Genomic DNA, 22,311 nt, shown 5'->3' on the forward strand with positions numbered 1-22,311 from the left:
GGCAACAAACCTCCATAGGACCAAGGGTCCCCTGTCCCTGTGATGCCAGATAAATCAATCCTCTTCTACATATGTAGCTGGACCCATGGACACATTCATGTATACTCTTTGGTTTTTGGTTTATTCCTGGGGAACTCTGGTGAGGTGGGGGTACCAGTGAGGTGATACTGTTCTTCCTGTGGGATTGTAAGCCTTTTCAACTCTTTCAGTTTTCCCCCTAACTCTTCCATTGTGGTCTCTGGACTCAGTCTGATTGTGGGCTGTGAGTATCTGCATCTATCTTAAATGTTGATGGAGTCTCTCAGAGGACAACCATATTAGGATCCTGTCCAGGAGTACTTATTGGCATCAGCAATAATGTTAGGGCTCAGTGTCTTCAGATGAGATGGACCCCAAGGTTGGGCAGTCTCTGGATAGCCTTTCCATTTCCTCTTCCTCCATTTTCTTCTCCATTTTTGTCCTTGTGTTTTCTTTAGACAAGAACAATTCTGGGTCAAAAATTTTGAGATGGGTAGATGACTCATCCCTCAACTGGAAGCCATGCCTACCTACTGGAGGTAGTCTCTTCAGGTTCTATGACCCCTCTGCTTGGTATCTTAGCTAAGGTCATTCCCATTGGGTTCTGGAAACCTCTCATTTCCCTGGCATCTGGGACTTTCTGGTAGCTACCCCCAGTTCCCCACCTCCCACTGCTACATATTTCCATTCATGCTTCTGAACCTCTGGATGTCTCTGTTGTCTCTTCTCATACTTGTCCTGCCCAAACCTCTTTGCCCTCATCTACCTCTCCCCCTCCCAGGCCCCTCCCTCCCTTCCTCTATTTCCCATGATTATTTTTTTCTTCCTTCTAAGTAGGATTGAAGTATCCACACTTTGATCTTACTTCTTCTTGTGCTGCATATGGTCTGTGAGTTGTATTTTGGGTATTCTGAGCTTTTGGGTTAATATTCACTTACCAGTGAGTACATACAATGTGTGTCATTTGTGACTGGGTTACCTCACTCAAGATGATGTTTTCTAGCTCTATCCATTTGCCTAAGAATTTCATCAAGTTACTGTTTGTAATAGCTGAGTAGTAATCCATTGTGTAAATTTTCTGTACCCATATTTCTGTATCCGTTCCTCTGTTGAAGAACATGTGGGTTGTTTCCAGCTTCTGGCTATTATAAATAAGGCTGCTATGAACATAGTGAAACATGTGTCCTTATTTTATGTTAGAACAACTTTTGGGTATATGCCAAGTAGTGGTATAGCTGGGTCTTCTGGTAGAACTATTTCCAATTTTCTGAGGAACCACCAGATTGTTTTTAAAGGTGGTCATACAATGTTGCAATCCCACCAGCAATAGAGGAGTGTTCCCATTTCTCCACATCTTTACTAGCAGCTGCTGTAACCTGAGTTTTTTATCTTAGCCATTCTGACTGGTATGAGGTGGAATCTCACAGTTGTTTTGATTTACACTTCCCTGATTGACTAAGAATGTTCAACATTTCTTTAGGTGTTTCTCAGACATTCAACATTCCTCAGTTGAGAATAATTTTTAGCGCTATACCCCATTAAAAATTATCTTTAATCTTATATAGTCCAGTTATTATCCCCCTCCTGGTCCACCCTCTGATAGTTCCTCATCCTATGCTTCCTTCCCTGCCTTCAAGAGCATATCCCCAACCAACCCAAATGTATCAGTCCTCTCCAGTCCCTGGGGCCTCAGATTTCTTCAGAGTTAGATGTGTCTTCTCTTACTGAGGCTAGACCAGACAATCTCTTGCTGTATATGTGTTGGGGGCCTCCTACCAGTTAGTGTGTGCTGCCTGGTTGTTAGCTCAGTGTCTGAGACACTTTGACAGGCCCAGGTTAGTAATGGCTGCTGGTCTTCCTATAGGATCATCCTCCTCCACAACTTCTTCCAGCTTTTCCCTAATTTAACCACAGGGATTCCGGACTTCTATCCATTGGTTAGATGTAAGGATCTGCATCTGTCTCTGTCTCTGTCTCTGTCTCTGTCTCTGTCGGTTACTCATTGGGTTTCACAGAGGGCAGCCATGCTAGTCTCCTGTCTGTAAGCACACAATCAGTAATAATGTCAGGCCTTAGAGTCTCCCTTTGTGATGGATCCAAATTTGGGCTGGTCCCTGGAACTCCTTTCCCTCAGTCTCTAGTAAATATTTGTCCCTACAATTCTTTCGACAGAACATTTATGGGCCAGAGGTTTTTTGTTTTTTTTTAACTGTGGAATAGCAATTCATCCCTCCATTTGATATTCTGTCATTCAACTAGTTTCCTCTCCCCACTGTTGGGCATTTCATCTAAGTTCTCTCCTTGTGAGTCCTGAGAATCTCTCACTTCCCAGGTCTCTAGTGCATTCTAAGTGGTCCCCCACCTTCTAATTCTTGAGGTTACCTGTTTCTATTAATTCTGCTGTCCTTCATAGCTTTACTCTTGGTCCCTACCTGATCGTGTTCCTAGGTCTGTATCACCCTTTTAATAGACTTACTTGTTTCTCTGGTATCAAACTGCTTGAGTTCTTTGTATGTTCCAGATATTTGCATTTTATCAGCTATAGATATTGTCCCAATTTGTAGATTGTCATTTTGTTCTATTGACAGTGTCTTTTGCCTTACACAAGCTTTTCAATTTTATAAGGTCCAATTTGTCAGTAGTTGATGGTAGAGTCTGGGCCACCGGTATTCTTCTCTTAAGGAAATTTTTCCCACTGCTTATGTGTTCAAGGCTCTTTCCCACTTACTGTTCTATTACATTCAACATATCTGTTTTTTGATGAGTTCCTTGATCCACTGGGACTTGAGTATTGCAAAATGAAATAAGAATGGATCAATTTGAATTCTACATGCAGTATGCTAATCTCACCAGCACGGTTTTTGAATATGATTTTGTTTTTTCCACTCGATGATTTTGTCTTCTTTTTCAAAGTGTCCGTAGTTGTACGGGTTTATTTCAGGGTGTTCAACTTTCTTCCATGGATCTACTTGTCTATTTCTGTACCAATACCATGTGGTTTTTATCATTATTGTTTTGTAGCAGAGTTTGAGGTCAGGAATGCCTATTCCTCCAGAAATTCTTTTAGTGGCGATAATTGTTTTCTGCTTTCCTTTTGTTTTCTGCTTTCCTTTGTTATCCCCAATGAAGTTGAAAATTAATATTTCTATCTCTGTGAAGAATAGTGTTGGAATTTTGATGTGGATTGCATTGAATCTGTAAATTACTTTTGGCAAGATGACCATCTTGAATATGTTAATCCTTCAAATCCATGAGAATGGGAGTTTTTTCCATCTTCTGAGGTCTACTTCAATTTCTTTCTTCAGAGACTTGAAGTTCTATTCATACAGATGTTTCACTTGCTTCGTAAGAGTTAAACCAAGATATTTTATGTTATTTGTGATGATAATGAATGGTGCTGTTTCCTTAATTTCTTTCTCAGCTTATTTATCCTTTGTGTAGAAGAATGCTCCTGATTTTTTCAAGTTAATTTTATATACACCCATATTGCTGAAGTTGTTTATCAGGAGTTCTCTGTTAGAATTTAAGGGATTGCTTATGGAGACTATCATATTATCTATAAATAGTGATGTTTTGACCTCTTCCTTTCCAATTTTCCCTTTTTGTCTAATTGCTCTGGCTGGAACTTTGTGCACTATATTGAATAAAAATGAAGGTAGTGGGCAGTCTTGCTTTTTCCCTGGTTTTACTGGAATTCTTTCAAGTTTCCCTTCTTTTTTTTACATTTTATTGGATTTTTTATTTACATTTCAAATCATATCCCTTTCCCAGTTTCCTGTACAAAATCCCCCTATCCCATCCTCCCTCCCCCTTCTTTTATGAAAGTGTTCCTCCTCCCCAACCACCCACCCTTTCCCACTTCCCCATCCTGATATTCCTTTACACTAGGGGAATGCAACCTTGTCAAGACCAAGGGCTTCTTCTCCCACGGGTGCCCAACAAGGCCTTCCTCTGCTACATATGCAACTGGAGCCATGAGTTTGTCCATGTGTACTCATTGGATAGTGGTGTAGTCCCTGGGAGCTCTGATTGGTTGGTATTGTTGTTCTTATGGGGTTGCAAGCCCATTCAGTGCCTTCAATCATTTCTCTAACTCCTCCAATGGGAACCCTGTTCTCAGTTCCCTGGTTGGCTGCTAGCATTTGCCTCTGTATTTGTCATGCTCGGGCAGAGTCTCTCAGGAGACAGCTATAGCATGCTCCTGTCAACATGCACTTCTTGGAATCAGCAATATTTTCTGGATTTGGTAGCTGAATATATATATGGGCTAGATCCCCAGGTGGGGCAGGTTCTGAATGGCCATTTCTTCTTTCTCTGCTCCAAACTTTGTCTCCATACCTTTTCCTATATATATTTTTGTTTCTCCTTTTAAGAAGGAATGAAGCATCCACACTTTGGTCATCCTTTTTCTTGAGCTTCATGTGGTCTGTGGATTGCATCTTGAAAAATTAAAGCTTTTGGGCTAACTTATCATTAGTACATACCATGTGTCTTTATTTGTGCTTCAGCTACCTCACTCAGGATGATATTTTCTAATTCCATCCATTTACTAATGAACTTCATGAAGTCATTGTTTTTAATAGCTGAGTCATACTCCTTTGTGTAGATGTACCCCACTTTCTGTATCCATTCCTCTGTTGAAGCTGGATCTTTCCAGCTTCTACCTATTATAAATACAGCTGCTATAAACATAGTGGAGCATATGTCCTAGGTATATGCTAGAGCATTGTTTGGGTACATGCCCAAGAGTCATGCTCGGGCAGAGTCTAGCTGGGTCCTGAGGTAGTACTATGTCCAATTTTCTGAGGAACTTCTAGACTGATTCCAAAGTTGTATCAGCTTGCAATGCCATCAACAATGGGGAAGTGTTCCTCTTTCTCCACAACCTTGCCAGCATCTGTTCACACCTGAGTTTTTGAATTTAACCATTCTGACTGATGTAAGGTCATGGTTGTTTTGATTTGCATTTCCCTGATGACTAAGTATGTTGAATATTTCATTAGGTACTTCTCAGCCATTTGATATTCCTTGGCTGAGAATTCATTGTTTAGCTCTGTCCCCCATTTTAATAGGGTTACTTGACTCTCTGGAGTCCAACTTCTTGATTTTTTTTGTATATATTGGATGTAGGATTAGTGCACATCTTTTCCCAATCTGTTGGCTGCCATTTTGTTCTAATGATAGTGTCCTTTGCCTTACAGAAGCTTTAAAATTTTATGAAATGCCATTTGTTTTTTCTTGATCTTAGAGCATAAATCATTGGTGTTCTGTTCAGGAAATTTTCCCCAGTGTCCATGTGTTTGAGGCTCTTCCCAACTTTTTCTCCTTTAGTTTGAATGTATCTGATTTTATGTGGAGGTCATTGATCTACTTGGAGTTGAGCTTTGTACAAGACAGTAAGGATGGATGAATATGCATTCTTCTACATGCTGACCTCCAGTTGAACCAACATCATTTGTTGAAAATGCTATCTTTTTTCCACTGAGTGGTTTTAGCTCCTTTGTCAAGAGCAAGTGACCATAAGTGTATGAGTTCATTTCTACGTCTTCATTTCTATTCAATTGACTAACTTGCTTGTTTCTGTACCAATATTATATGGTTTTTGTCACTATTGCTCTATAATACAGCTTGAGGTCAGGGATGGTGATTCCCCCCAATGTCCTTTTATTATTGAGGATACTTTGCACTATCCTGAGGTTTTGTTATTCCAAATGAATTTTCAAATTGCTCTTCCTAACTCTATGAAGAATTGAGTTGGAATTTAATGGGGATTGAATTGACTCCATCGATTGCTTTTGGCAAAATAGCCATTTTTTCCTACGTTAATTCTGCCAATCCATGAGCATAGGGCATCTTTCCATCTTCTGAGATCTTCAATTTCTTTTTTCAGAGACTTGAAGTTCTTGTCATACAGATCTTTCACTTGCTTGGTTAGAATCACAGTATGTTATGTTATTTGTGACTATTATGAAGGATGTCATTTCCCTATTTTTTTCTCAGCATGTTTAATCTTTGAGTAAAGGAAGAGCACTAATTTGTTTGAGTTAATTTTATATCCAGGCACTTTGCTGAAGTTGTTTATCAGGCTTAGTAGTTCTCTGGTGGAACTTTTGGAGTCACTTAAGTATACTGTCATATCATCTACAAATAATGATTTTTTGACTTCTTCCTTTCCAATCTGTATCCCTTTGACCTCCGTTTGTGGTCTGATTGCTGTGGCAAGAAATGTGAGAACTGTATTGAACAAGTAGGCAGAGAGTGGGCATCTTTTTCTAGTCATTGATTACAGTGTCATTGCTTCAAGTTTCTCTCCATTTAGTTTGACGTTGTCTACTGGTTTGTTGGATATTGCTTTTAGTATGCTTACATATGGGGCTTGAATCCTGAGCTCTTCAAGATTTTTATCCTGAAAAGGTGTAGTACTTTTTCAAAGGATTTTCTTATAATCTATTGAGATGATTATGTGTTATTTTCTTTGAGGTTGTTTATAGGGTGAATTGTGTTGAGGTATTTCTGCATTTTTAACCAACCCTCCCTCCCTGGGATGAAGCCTACTTGATCACCGTGAATGATCATTTTAGATGATCTTGGATCCAATTTGTGAGAATTTTATTGCCTATTTTTGCATCAATATTTACAAGGGAAGTTTTTTGGATCTTGGTCTGTTTAGGTATAAGTCTAACTCTGTCTCCATAAAACAAATTAGGTAGTAATCCTTCTGCTTCTGGTTTATGAAGTAGTTTGAGAAACATTGGTATTAGGTCTTTTCTGAAGGTCTGGTACAATTCTGCTCTAAAACCATGTGTCCCTGGGCTTGTTTTCCTTGGAAAACTTTTAATGACTGCTTCTATTTCCTTAGGGGTTATGGGACTCTTTGGATATTTTACCTGATCTTGATTTAACTTTGGTACCTGGTATCTGTCTAAAAAATATCATTCACTTCATGTATATTTTCCAAGGATTTTTTGACTGTATGCTTTTGTAGTAGAACTTGACTTTTTTAATTTTCTCAGTTTCTGTTTTGTCTCCCTTTTCATTTCTGATTTTGTTAATTTTTATACTACCTTTATGCTCTCTAGTTAGTTTGGCTAATGGTTTATGTAAGTTGTTGATTTTCTCAAAGAACCAGCTCCTAGTTTTCTTCATTCTTTGTATAGTTCTCTTTGTGTCTACTTGGTTAATTTTAGTCCTGAGTTTGATTATTGATTATTTCCTCTTGGGTGTATTTGCCTCTTTTTGTTCTAGAGCTTTCAGATGTGCTATTCAATGGAAAATCTCTCCAATTATTTTATGAAGTCATTCAGAGCCATGAGTGTTCTTGTTAGCATTGTTTCCGTTGTGTGATATAAAGTTTAGTGTGTTGTGCTTTCATTTTTGTTAAATTCTACAGTCTTTAATTTCTTTGTTTATTTCAACACTGACCAATTTATAATTTAATAGAGAGATGTTCACTTTCCACAAGTATGTGCTCTTTCTGTTGTTGTTGTTTAAAACCAGCCTTTATCTGTAGTGATCTGATAGAATGTATAGGTTAACTCAATCTTCTTTTAAATATTGAAACTTGTTTTATTTCTGATTATAGAGTCAATGTTAGAGAAGGTGCCATGAGGTGCTGAGAAAAATATATGTTCTTTTGTTTGATGGTGAAATATTATGTAGATATCTGTTCAATCCATTTTGTTCATAACTTCTGTTAGTTTCACTGTGTCTTTGCTTAGTTTCTGTTTCCATTATCTGTCCATAGGTAAGAGTGGCGTATTGACATCCCCCACTACTATTATGTGAGGTTCAATGTGTGCTTTCAGCTTTAGTAATGTTTATTTTATAAAAGTGGGTGCCCTTTCATTTGGAGAATAAATGTTCAGAATTGATAATTCATCTTGGTGGATTTTTCTGTTCATGTGTATCAAGTGTCCTTTCCCCATCTTTTTGGATAACTTTTGTTTGAGGATTAATTTTCTGGGATATCAGAATGGCTACTCCAGCTTGTTTCTTGGGACTATTTCCTTGGAAATATTTTCTAGCCCTTTAGTCTGAGGTAGTATGTGTCCCTTCTCTTAGGTGTGTTTCCTGTATACAGCAAAATGTTGGGGCCTGTTTACCTATGTAGTATGTTAGCCTATACCTTTTTATTAGGGAATTTAGTCCATTGATATTGAGAGATATTAGAGACCAATTACTCTTGTGTTCTGTTATTTTTGTTGATAGAAGTACAAGTATGTTTTATGGCTTTTTTTTTCTTTTTGTGAGAAATTTAAGTTCTTGGTTTTTCTTGGTTGTAGTTTCCCCTCCTTTTGTTGGAGTTTTCCATCTATTATTCTTTCTAGGGCTAGATTAGTGGAAAGATTTTGTTTAAATCTGTTTTTGTCATGGAATATCTTGGTTTCTCCATCTATGGTAATTGAGTGCTTTGCTGGATAGAGTACCCTGAGCTGGCATTTGTGTCCTATTAGGTTCTGTATATCATTTGCCCAAGACCTTCTATGTTTTAGCGTCTCTGTTGATAAATCTGATTTAATCCTGAGTGGTTTCCCTTTATATGTTACTTTACCCTTTTCCCTTACTGCTTTTTATATTCTTAATTCTGTGCATTTGATTTTTTGATTATTCTGTGATTGGAGGAATTTCTTTCAGGGTCCAATCTATTTGGCATTCTATATGCTTCTCATATGTTTATGGCCATCCTTCTTTTGAGTAGGGAAGTTTTCTTCTATGATTTTATTGAAGATGTTTACTGACCCTGTGAATTGAGAATCTTCACTCTTTTCTCTACCTATTATTCCTTGGTTTGGTATTTTCTTTGTGTACTGAATTTTCTGGGGGTTTTGGGTTAGGAGCTTTTTGTACTTTGTATTTCTTTTTCCTGTTGTGTCAATATCTTCTATGTTATCTCTATTCTGGGATTCTCTTCTATCTCTTGTATTTTGTTAGTGGTGTTTGTGTTGATGACTCCTGATTTATTCCCTAGGTTTTCCATCTCCAGGCTTGTCTCCCTTTGTGATTTCTTTATTGTTTCTATTTCTATTTTTATATATTGGATGGTTTTGTTCAATTCCTTCACCTGTTTGGTTTTGTTTTCCTGAAATTCTGTAAGGGGTGTTTTGTGTTTCCTCTTTAAGGGCTTCTGCTTACCTGTGTTGTTCTGTATTTCTAAAAGGAGTTATTTATGTCCTTAAAGTCTCCTTTCATCACCATGAGATGCGATTTTAAATCTTAATCTACCTTTTCTGGTGTTATGCAGTATCCAGGACTTGCTGTATTGGAAGAACTGGGTTCTGATTATGTCAAGTAGTCTTGGTTTCTGTTGTTTATATTCTTGTGCTTGCCTCTTGCTATCGGGTTATCTTTCATGTAACCTGCCCTTGCTATCTCTGACTCAATCCTGTCCTTCCAGTGATCCTGGTTGTATCAGAACTCCTCAGATTCAGCAGTCTCTGTGATCCTTCGATTCTGAGATCCAGTGATCCTGAGATCCTGGGTGTGTCAGAGCTCCTGGGAGTCAAACTGCCTATAGGATCCTGAAATTATGGTGTGACCAAGCTTCTGAGATCCTGTTATGTCAAAGTTCCTGGGAGTCAAGCATTCTCTGGGTGTTGCAGTTGTAGGTGGGGATCCCAAGCCCTGTTTTTGTTCTGGAGACACTTGTAATCTGGAAGGAACCTGTGCCTATGGCTCAGTTGGGTTTTGTGTTTCCATGGATCCTGTTGTGGTGCCAATTACTCCGGGTGTTTGAAAAAAAGTTTGTCCTTAACTGTGATCTTATACTTGTCAGAGCTCCAGTACTCCTGGTATTATCTGTTCTTTTGGCAGTTGAGGCTCCTCTATGATCCTGCGATCCTGTGATCCTGGGAATTTAGGAGTACTTGTGTTCCTGTGATCTTGTGTTCCTATGATCCTGTGATCCTGTGATCCTGTGATCCTGTAATCCTGTGATCCTAGCCATGTTCGAACACTACAGTAATGGGCTCCCTCTTGGTGTTATAAGAATAGGTGCTGTGCCAGAGCATGACAAATACAGATGCAAAAGCTAGCAGTCAACCATTGAACTGAGAATGGTGTTCCCATTGGAGGAGTTAGAGAAAGGATTGAAGGAGCTGAAGGAGTTTGTAACTCCATAAAAACAACAATATCAAGTAACCAGAGCTCCAGGGGACTAAACCACCATTCATCGAGTATAGATGGGCAGGCCCCTGGCTCCAGATGTATATGTAGCAGAGGATGGCCTTATTGACCACCAAAGGGAGGAGAAGCCTTTGGTCCTGCCAAGGCTGGACCTCCTACTGTAGGGGAATGTCAGAGTGGGGAATGGTAAGACACGGGTGGTTGAGTGGGGGAAAGGAGATAACATTTGTAATGTAGATAAAGAAAACATTGAATTAAAAAATTCTAAAACAAAACAAACAAAAGATCCTGAAACAAAAAGATCTCTAGATAGAAGGATTTATACATTTAATTATAAAGAAATGTAAACTGTGTATTATGCAAAGAAATACTGTGAACAGAGTGTCTGAAACATGGGTAACAGTCAAAGTCAATATTGACTTTGGAACCTTACATTGGAACCTGAATGTTCCTACCACATTAAAAAGCTAGAGCAATGACTCAGAAGGAAAATAGCAGTTGGTGTGAACAAGAAATTCACAGAAGAAGTCTTTATTCACAGTCAGTCAGCAACCAAACTTTATGTTTACTTATAATAAAAAATAAAACAAATGATATTATTTGACACCCACCCAGCTGGCATAATAAAGTCTGACCATATCAAAAAAAGTGTTGCATGGTTATGATTTCTCTTCATAGTAATAACCCCTAAATAAGATATTAGACTTCTTCTCTTGATATGATTATATTCAGCTCCATCTAGTTTTCTTTTTTTAATTTATTTGTGTAAACATTCAGACACTTTGAGGTGGGAAAGATGATACGCAGGTTGTACTACAAGATTCAATGGAAGATGTCAGACAGGACATCTGGTACAGACGTGGCAGCACAACCCAACACAGGTTAGATGAGAGCGCTTCATCCGGAAGAAACTTAAAGAATAATTTAAAGCTCTGTGAGATAAGATATGTTCCAATTGAAAACACTAAGAAACAGTACCATTGATGGAAAAAGGAAAACTTCTAAGTGTACCAAAAGGGGCGTAGGGTGAACGAGAGGGAAATTTGCATCTGTTGAGGTACAAATGGGAGTGTTCCACGAAGGGGGGGGGAGGGATAATTATTATTAATGACAGACCCTGTAAATACAAAATAAAATCCAAATCACTGGTCACGAAATTCAAATTTACACGTAATAAAGGCAAGGCAATAAGACTCGAGTTCTGGCCTGTCAAATATTTACTCCACAGACATTATCTACAGAAGCACTTGGCCAACGTGTACACAGTGATCCTTATGCACGCCAAAAGGGTTTCGTTAAAAATGACGCTATATACAATCTGTACACCGATCCACCAGAGCGACTCTCCGTCTCCCCGGGGGGGAGGAGCTATCAATACAAAGAGATACCTGAGGTTGCGTCTTCAACTGCCTTAGAACAATCCAAATATACACTTCAAGGCTGTTTGTGTTTAAAGATACTTTCTTTGAATATGTGCACTATGATTAAAATTAAAAACGATAAAAAATAAAATAAAATAATTGCTTGAAGGAGAAGACCCTCCCCCACCCTATCAGAAGACTCCATCTGGCTGTGGCATGACGAGGCTGTCCCTGGATAGGTGCCGGCGCTAGGGGAGGGTGGGCCCCTCCGTGACACCTCTTCGCAGAGTCGGCAAAGGCTCTCGTTGACTTTTAAAAAGAAGGAAGATGAAGAAGAAAGGAAAATCCAACCGGGACGCCATGGGCTTTCAGTGCGCTGAGGCTCCTCCACCGCTCAGAGAATATCTCTGCAGCCGTTGTACAAGCTGTGCCACCAAGGTGTCGGAGATCCCAGGGCAGGCCTCTTCCGCCAAGTAGATGGCTCCCCGCAGCTCTTCTATTGACCCCAAGTTCCCTCCACACGCCTGGCTCTTCTCTTTCAGCTCCGCAAACAGAGGAGAAATGATTGTGGACAAGCACTGAGAGAAGGGCCTCTTTGGGAAGTCTTTCATCTTATTTCTTTCCAAATCTGAGGGCTGAAGAGTTATGTTCTCCAGATTCTTGGGGTCTTTCTCCGGGATGGTGAAGATCCAGTCCCCAGAGTCGCTGCCTCCAGACGCCTGGCTATCTGTCTCCACATCCGAGTCCTCCGAGCTGGAGTCCTCGTGACTCTGCTCCGCCTTCCACCTCTTGTACCTGTCGATGAGCTCAGTCAGGTAGGACGTTTTCTTTGCATTGCGGATTATAAATTTGTGCTTCAATAACTCCTTAGCAGTGGGCCTGAAGCTGGGCTCCTTGTTCAGGCAGGCCTCCACGAACTCCTTGAGGGGCCTGCTGTAGCTGCCCTCCAGCGTGGGAGGGTTGTTCTTTGGGATGAGGAACAGCACCTTCATGGGGTGCAGCTCGGAATGTGGTGGCTCGCCTTTGGCCAGTTCTATGGCTGTGATGCTGAGGGACCAGATGTCCGCCTTTGAGTCGTAGGCTGACTGCTTGATGACCTCAGGCGCCATCCAGAAGGGAGTGCCCACGAAGGTGTTCCTTTTTATCTGGGTATCCGTCAGCTGGCCAGCCACTCCAAAGTCAGCCAGCTTCACCTCTCCATGTTCAGAGAGCAGAACATTGGCCGCTTTAATATCTCTGTGGATTTTCTTCTCTGAGTGTAGATAATCAAGTCCTTTCAGAATCTCTCGTAGAATGGTTGCAATCTGAATTTCATCTAAAGGGCCAGGTTCTAACAGATCCAGGGCAGAGCCTCCACCGAGATACTCCATGATTATCCATAATTTAGTATCCTTGAGATAGGATCCATAATACTTGGTGACGTACGGACTGTCACACTGGCTCAACACTGTGATCTCTTGTTGAATGTCCTCTATCTCGTCCTCCGCTTCTTCCAGATCAATTATTTTTATGGCAACCACTTTCTGAGTCCGATTGTCGATGCCTTTGAACACCTCACCAAAGGAGCCCTTTCCAATTTTCTCCAGCTTGGTAAAAAGCTCTTCTGGGTCTGCTTTCAGGGTCTGCATGCCCGGCAGGCCCGACTGCACCGGGGAGTGGGCCATGGCGCTCGGCGCCGCCACTTCCTGGCCCGGGACGCGCGGAGTCGCCCGGCGAGCAGGCCCGGGGCCACGCGCAGCCCTCGGGTGGCGGGGCGTGCTCTGGAGCCCGAGGCCACCGCACCCCGGGGACGGTCTCAGCGAAGGTTGGCGGGCCGCGGCCTCATACACCGAGCCTGGGGCGGGCAGCGGGGGCCGCGGGAATGTCTCCTGACTGTGGCTGTTTCTCCTGGGCTCCCGCCGCTGCGCCGCCGCGGTGCTCAGGTCGAGCGGGGCGGCCTGGGCCTGCGAGCGCTGGCCCCATCTAGTTTTCTATATATGAAATCATTTTGTTTTTTCATGCTGGGTATAAATCCATTGTGGTTACTAGACAAATTGTTCAGAAGCTAAGTGCACTTCTTGCTTTTCTAAGTTAGATTTTTTTCAGATCCCATGTTTGGCATGTCATAACCACCTATACATTCAGCTTCAGGGAATATTACACCCTTTTTCACCTTCTTGACCAACCCTTCTCATTTACATCCACATAGATGCACATACACATAATCTAAAATAAATCTTAAAAATTCCATTTGTACCTGTGACCCGTCCAGCAGGTCCAGTTATTCAGGGTCCCGAAGAGGCCTTCTACCTGTGTATCAAATGGGGGTGAAGAGAAGAAGGAGACCAAGCAAAACTTCTGTTGTCAAGGTCTCATTTATTGGGGTGAACGTTACAGCTTTTAAGGCTTTGAGGTAGGGGGAGTGTCCTTTGTGAAACACAAAGGATGGAGGGAGGAGGGCATTCTGCAGCTATAGCAGAAGGTGAAGAGGTCATGGATGGAGACGCCAGAGACGTCTGGTGTTTGCTCAGACTGAAACATCCTATGAAATTTATCTTTCTGTGCCATAAATTCATGGGAGAGGCTTTTGCCCAACACTCTCAAGACTTATGGCAGTCATTTCAAGGTTGAACATCTGTGGCCATGCAGCCAAGAGTCACGTAGCCACTTTGAGCCATACAGTCACAAAGCGGCCAGGCCCAAATCCAATATGGCTCCCTACATACCTGGACTTCCCAGTGTAGGGGAGTGTCAGGGTGGGAAAGGGGGTTGGTTGGAGAGGGGGAACACCTTTATAGAAGAAGGAGAAGGGTATGGGCTAGGGGCACTATGGATGGGAAAACAGAAAAGGAAATAATATTTGAAATGTACATAAAAATATCCATTAAAAATTCATTTTTCTATGCATAATATTTTTCTTTATGAATTGATTCATATCTTATCTATTGTAAATAAGACTGCAATAAATGTGGATGTATGAGTATTTCTACTGGGTGCTGAATTTAGTAGCTTAAGAATCTCATTTTAAGGGATTGGGAATTTAGCTCAGTGGAGGGTGCTTGCCTAGCAAGCGCAAGGCCCTGGGTTCGGTCCTCAGCTCTGGAAAAGAAAAAAAAAGAATCTCATTTTAAACATTTAGATATGCCTCCAAATAGAGATACTGTGTCCTTTAGAAATATAGAAGCAATGAAAGCTTCATCAGACAAATATTTATCTCTATGAGATCTGCCTCATAAGATGTACAAACTAAGTGCATGAGAGTTGACTCAACAGGTAGGGGCAATTTCTGCTTTTCTAGAGAGATCAGGTTCCATTCCCAGCACATATATAGAAACTGACAACTGTCTATAATTCTGATTTCTGTGTTTCAATGTCTCCTACTATCCTCCGTGGGTACCAATCATATATGTGGTGAGCTAAGATACATGAGCACAATGACGCATTCAAATAGGATAAAAATACATAGGTTTTTTTAAACAATAAAAGAAATAGAAACTAAACATACTACATAGAAAACTGAGAGCTGGGGTTGATCTCAATGTTATATGTTGCATGAGAAAGTCCCTAGGATGAATTCCTAAAACAAACACCAAACAAACAAATATAAAACCCAAAAAAACAATACAAAAATCACTGATGAACAGATAATACAAAATAAAATTACTGTGCTTACTGTGATAAAATCCAAGAATAAAAAGCAACCTATGGAAGCAAGAATGGTTTGTTTTAGCTCAGTTTGAGAGAAGGCAGGGCATTGTTGTGAGTAACTTACCACAACAAGATTTTGAAGCAACTGGTTTCATTGTGTCCATAATAACCAAGCAGCCCCAGCAGGAGCAGCAGCAGCAGCAGCAGCAGCAGGAGTAGTAGAAGAAGAGGAAAAACATTAAGATGAAAACAGCAGCAGCAGCAAAAGAAGAAGAAGAGGAGGAGGAGGGGAGGAGGAGAAGGAGGAGGAGAAAGAAGAAGAAGAAGAAGAAGAAGAAGAAGGAGGAGGAGGGAGGAGGAGGAGGAGGAGGAGGAGGAGGAGGAGGAGGAGGAGGAAGAAGAAGAAGAAGAAGAAGAAGAAGAAGAAGAAGAAGAAGAAGAAGAAGAAGAAGAAAAGTTGTTTCCAATTTACCATTTTTTTCTATCTTATTTCTATAATTTAAGTCTTATATTGGAAGTACTCATGGGAGGGTGGATGCACACATGCACAGTATGCCCGTTGAGGTCATAAGACAAGCTCAGATTTAAGACTTCTCCTTAGCCTGATATTTTGACCAAATGTCCAGATTATGTCACCCACAAACTTTACCTGTCTCTGCCTGACATCTTACCATGGCAATGCTGGCATTACAATTTCATCACAGTGTCCAGTTTTTCAATTGAGTTCCCGAAATCCAAATTCAGGTTCTTATACTTGATAGACAAGTTAACCATCTCTCCAGCCTCCCTTTTCTCTTTGATTCAAACCACATTGAATGTGAATCTTTCTTCTTCAGTTAAACCTCCCTGCAAGTACCCTTCCATGTACATCTAGAAGTGTATCTGCTACATGATTAGAAATATAGTCATGATAATCACCATAGGTCTTAGGTATTGTAGGTTGAAAATTAAAAGAAAGAATATGCCTTCTTGTAGTCCATCTACTCAACATAAATTTGAGATAGAGACTGAGGTGACAGAGATAGAAATGGAGAGATTGATAGATGATAAATGTAGAAATAGAGGGTGTATTCATATTTGCGTTATACAAAATATAAGAAAAATCTGTAACAAAAGACAAATGTTCATTTTACATTGTCATCCTGGATCAAGATTTCAGTATGAACAACTATCAGTGTATAAATTCATTCCATATCATTATATACAAACACAAAAAGAGAGATAGGGGAAGTGCTATACTAGACTCCCATGTTCACTTTAACATGGGATACAACAACAGTAAGAAAGCAGTGCATATAAGCAGTACTGCATGCATTTGATAACTTTTCAACCAACAGTGAGCCCACAACATTCTCCAGGAGAAATTACTGAGGGTCATAGGGTGGGTCTTGGGGTTATGAAGGTTAAAATCACATGTGTAATTCAGATAACAATAATATAAAATTAGAAATGACTATCAAAATGCCAAGCTAGGTCTGTTGATAAACACTTATAATACTAGGTTCTTGGAAGTTTAAAGCAGCAAGATTATGAGTTCTAGGTGCAACTCATAAACAAAATATCAAAACAAGAAAAGGGTATGGTTTACTGATAGAAGTGGCCAAGGATAGCTATGAACCTACACAACACTGTATGCTTACTTTGAACACAATGAGATTGTGTGTGTGTGTGTGTGTGTGTGTACATGTGCATTGTGTGTGGTGTGTGTGTGTGTGCATGTACATGTGCATTGTGTGATGTGTGTGTGTGTGTGTGTGTGTGTGTGTTGAGTAGTTGCCACAAAATACTAGGCTCAATATCAAGGAGCATAAAAATACTAAAATACTAAGAATGAAACAAAAAAGCACATAAATTCAAATAAGCCAACCAGCACATTCTTTAATAAAGCCTAGGCACATTCAATACTTGGCATGTGACATGATGTCATCTAAAAAGTTCACCCTTAAAAAACACATAATAAAATTTTTTTTAATTACTCTAGGTAGATGACTCCATGGTTAAAAGGAATTGCTGCTATTTCTGAGAATCCAAGTTCAAATTCTAGAACCTAGATGATAGTTTATGAATAGTCCTGAGGGAATATGATATCTTCTTCTGGCCACAGTGGACATTGCATGCATGTAGTAAGCAGATATGCATACAGGCAAAATGCTCATATACATAAAATAAAAATAGTTAAATCTTTTAAAACATACAATTTATAATGGTTTGAAGAGATGGCTTTATTAATTAATAAAGAGCTTATTACAAAAGCATGAGGATCTGAGTTTGCTATATACCACCCATGCAAAACCCTGAGCATAGTGGTTTGTCATTCTAGAGTTGGAGAAGCAGAGAAATGAAGTGCCACAGGCTAGTTGGCCAGAATGTCTAGCCTATTTGATGAATCTAATATCCAAGTAACAGACACTATCTCAAAAAACATGGTATATTGTTCCTAAGGAACATATGTACTGATTAGCCTTTGTAAGTCTGACCCAAAACTAAATATATCATGGAAAAGAGAATCTCATTGGAAAAGTGTCATACACTGTGTTTGCCTGTGGGCAGGTCTTTGGAACGTTTTCTTATTTGCTGATGAAGTAGGAGGTCTTGACCCACTGTACCCAGTGCAAACTTTGGACAGAAGTTCCTGGGTGGTGAGCAAACTGAGTAGGTCATGAAGACAAAGCCAGTAAGCAGCATCACTCAATGGCCTCTGCTTCAATTTCTGCCTTTTGGTGTCTGATTGATTTCCCGCCCATCCTTCCCTTGACAATGGACTATAACCTGTAGGTCAATAAACCCTTTCTCTATCCTCCACAGTTTGTTGTGGTCAGTGCTTACCACAGCAACAGAAAACAAACTAGGACTACACCCAAGTTAGTCTCTGTCTCCAGTGTATATGCACACCCGTACACACAGCAGTACACATCCAAGGCTGCCTACACACAAATAAACACATGCAGACAAACACACACACACACACACACACACAGAGAGAGAGAGAGAGAGAGAGAGAGAGAGAGAGAGAGAGAGAGAAAGAGAGAGAGGACTATAAATAAATAAAATAATTATGTTGTGGTTACATTCAAAGATATCCCTAGCCACATGTGGCCTATAAATAGTGAAACACTCCTGCTAAGACAAAGAATTTGATTAGAAATAATCTCAAGGCAATAGGGGCAGGACCCTCTTGTTGCTGCCCTCATGAAGAGCTGGAAGTCAGCTGCCAAGAGCGACTACACGCCTGAGAGCAGAGGTAAGGTCAACTTTTATGCTCCAAGTGACCTAACTGGTGGACTCAGGACACACAAAGGCAGAAGTCCTCTGGGACTGGGCACTTCTGGTTTCTGGCTATGGCCCAAACTTCTCTGATCCTGGCTCACATCTCCCTGTTCCCAAATCCTGTGGGAGAGCAAGCTGATCACCCAGAAGTGTGGGCAATCCTGAGACTGCAGGGAATGTCAGACTGCCACTTCTACCCATATTTGCCCACATCCCTGGCCCAAGAGGAAACTGCATAGTGCCTCTGGACACAGGAATATAGAAGCAGTCAACTGCAGGAGTTCTGTAGTTCATATCTGCACTTGGATCTGAACTGAACTGGTCAAACAGCTCCCTGCACCCAAATCCTGTGAGAGGGAAAGCTAGAAACTCAGAGGTAGAGACACCCCTGAGAACCAAGAGGAGACTACTCTCTGCTCACATTGCCGACTCAAGAGGAAAACACCTAGCACAGTCTATGGCCACTGTACACATGATCTAGGAGCAGTAGGGGCAGGACCCTTTTGGTTGCTGCCCTAACAGAGAGGTGAAAGCCAGCTGCCATGAACAAATACACAACTGAGAGCAGAACACTCTGTTGCCAAAACTGGCTGAAAGAAAATAAGAAAACAGGTCTCCAAGAGTGCTGGCACACAGGACTAAAAGAAGGTCATGCCACCATTAGAAACAGCAAGAATGGCTGATGGCAACCTGATGGCAAGAGGCAAGCACAAGAACCCAAGCAACAGAAACCAAGGTTACTTAGAATCATCAGAGCCCAGTTCTCCTACCAAAGCAAACACTGGAAATCCAAACACACCAGAAAAGCAAGATTTAGATTTAAAATCACATTTTATCATGATGATGGAGGAATTTAAGAAGGTCATAAATAACTCCTTTAAAAATTAGAGGACAGCACAAGAAAACGAGAAGAAACCCTTAAAGAGGAAAGACAAAAATCACTTAAACAACTACTGAGGGAAAAAAACCAAAGAGGAGAAGGAAATGAGCAAAATCATCAACGAGTTAAAAATGGGAATAGAAACAGTAAAGAAAACACAAAGGGAGACAACCCTGTAGATAGAAAACCTAAGGAAGAGATCAGGAGTAATAGATGTGAGTATCACCAAAAGAATAAAAGAGACAGAAGAAAGAACGGGACCCCCATTGAAGGATTCAGAGAAAGGACTGAAAGAGCATGAAGGGGCTTGAGACCCCATATGAACAACAATGACAACCAACCACAGCTTCCAGAGACTAAGCCACTACCCAAAGACTATACATAGATTGACCGTGGGCTCCAACTGCATAGGTAGCAATGAATAGACTAACAAGAGCACCAGTGGAATGGGAAGTGATTGTTGTGGGAAGGGCAGTAATGGGGGGAGGATGGAGAGGAGAATACCCATATAGAAGGGGAGTGGGAGGGGTTAGGGGGCTGTTGGCCTGGAAACCGGGAAAGGGAATAACAATTGAAATGTAAATAAGAAATACCCAAGTTAATAAAGATGGAGGGGGAAAAATGAATCTCAGGAGCAGAAGATAATGTAAAACGGAAAAAGTTACTGATCCAAAACATACAGGAAATCCAGGACACAATAAGAAGATCAAACCTAAGGATAATAGATATAGAAGAGAGTGGAGACCCCCAACTTAAAGGGCCAGTAAATATCTTCAAGAAAATCATAGAAAAAAAAATTCCCTACCCTAAAGAAAGAAATCCCAATAAATATACAAGAAGCCCAAAGAACTCTAAATAGATTGGACCAGAAAAGAAATTTCTCCTGTCACATAATAGTCAAAACACCAAATGCACAAAACAAAGAAAGAATATTAAAAGCAGTAAGGGAAAAAGGTCAAGTAACATACAGAGGCAGACCTATCAGAATTACACCAGACTTCTAACCAGAGACTATGAAAGCCAAAGATGTCATACAGATGATAAGAGAACACAAATGACATTCCAGGCTACTATATCCATCAAAACTCTCAATTAACATAGATCGAGAAACCAAAATATTCCATGACAAAACCAAATTTACACAGTATCTTTCTACAAATCCAGCCTTACAAAGTATAATAAATGGCAAAGCCCAACACAAGGAGGTTAACTGCACACTAGAAAATTCAAGAAAGTAATCTCCTTGAAACCAAAAGAAGAGAAGCACACAAACATTATCCCACGTCCAAATACGAAAATAACAGGAAGCAACAATCCCCATTCCTTAATATCTCTCAACATCAATGGACTTAATTCCACAATAAAAAGACACAGATTGAGGACTCAGCATTTTGCTACCTAGAGGAAACACACCTCAAAGTCTAAGAGAGACACTACCTCAGAGAAAAAGGCTGGAAAACTACTTTCCAATCAAATGGTCTAAATAAGCCAGCTGGAGAAGCCATTCTAATATCAAATAAAATCAACTTTCAACCAAAACTCATCAAAAACGATAAGGAAGGACATTTCATATTCATCAAAGGAAAAATCCACCAAGATGAACTCTCAAACCTAAATATCTAAGTTTCAAATACAAGGGCACCTACATACATAAAAGAAACCTTACTAAAGCTCAAATCACACATTGCACCTCATGCGATAATAGGAGATTTCAACACCCCACTCTCAGTAATGGACAGATCATAGAAAGAGAAATTAAACAGAGACATAGAGAAACTAAGAGAACTTATGACCCAAATGGATATAATGGATATTTATACAACATTACTTCCTAAAATAAAAGGATGTACCTTCTTCTCACCACCTCATGGTACCTTCTGCAAAATTTACTGTATAATCAGTCAGAAAACAGGCCACAACAGATACAGAAAAATAAAAATAATACCATGAGTCCTATCGAACACCACAGACTAAGGCTGGTTTTCAATAACAATAAAGAAAGAATGCCAACATATAAAAGGAAGTTGGACAATGCTCTACTCAATGATTACTCTGTCAAGGAAAAAGAAAGAAAGAAATTAAAGACTTCTTAAAATTTAACAAAAATGAAAGTACAACATACCAAAACTTATAGGACAAAAGAAAGCTGTGGTAAGAGGAAAATTCATAGCTCTGAGTGCCTGCAGACAGAAACAGGAGAGAGAATACATTAGCAGATTAACAGCACACCTAAAAGCCCTAGAACAAAAAGAAACAAATATACCCAAGAGGAGCAGAAGGCAGGAAATGATCAAACTCAGGGCATAAATCAACCAAATAGAAACAAAAAGGACTATAAAATCAATCAATAGGACCAATAACTGGTTCTTTGAGAAAATCAACAAGATAGAAATAACCTTAGCCAGACTAACTACAGGACACAGAGTGTGTGTCCAAATTAACAGAATGAGAAATGAAAACGGAGACATAACAACAGAATCAGAGGAAATTAAAAAAATCGTCAGATCCTACTATGAAGTCTTTTATTCAACAAATCTTGAAAATCTAAAGGAAATGGACAACTTTCTAGACAAATACCAGTTATCAAAGTTAAATCAGGCCCTTCTGGTTGCTGCCCTCATGGAGAGCTGAAATTCAGTGCCAGAAGAGCAACTTCAGGCCCAGGACCAGAGGTAAGAACAACGTTTCTACTCCAAGTGAGCTGCCTGGTGGACTCAGGACACACGGAGGCAAAATTCCTCTGGGACCAGACATTCTGGATTCTAGCTGGAACCTGAACCTCACAGATCCTGGCCCAGATCTCCTTGCTCCCAAAAATTGCGGGAGAGAGAGCTCATCGCCCACGCAGGTGGGCACTCCTGAGACTGCAGGAGAACAATTAGAAGCTTACAGAGAGGAATCGCAAAAAACCCTGAAAGAATTCCAGGAAAACACAATCAAACAGTTGAAGGAATTAAAAATGGAAATAGAAGCAATCAAGAAAGAACACATGGAAACAACCCTGGATATAGAAAACCAAAAGAAGAGACAAGGAGC

General features: G+C 40.3%; 1 protein-coding gene across 1 annotated transcript; it reads right to left on the reverse strand.

Moving 5' to 3' along the window:
• Positions 1–11,700: 11,700 nt before the first annotated feature.
• LOC116892638 (serine/threonine-protein kinase 24-like) lies at positions 11,701–13,362 on the reverse strand. The gene has a single exon (XM_032894458.1). It carries the CDS (start codon positions 13,163–13,165, stop codon positions 11,870–11,872), a length of 1,296 nt encoding a protein of 431 aa, XP_032750349.1. The 5' UTR covers positions 13,166–13,362; the 3' UTR covers positions 11,701–11,869.
• Positions 13,363–22,311: the final 8,949 nt, after the last annotated feature.

The sequence above is a fragment of the Rattus rattus genome, chromosome 2 (assembly GCF_011064425.1).
Source record: "Rattus rattus isolate New Zealand chromosome 2, Rrattus_CSIRO_v1, whole genome shotgun sequence".
Lineage (NCBI taxonomy): Eukaryota > Metazoa > Chordata > Mammalia > Rodentia > Muridae > Rattus > Rattus rattus.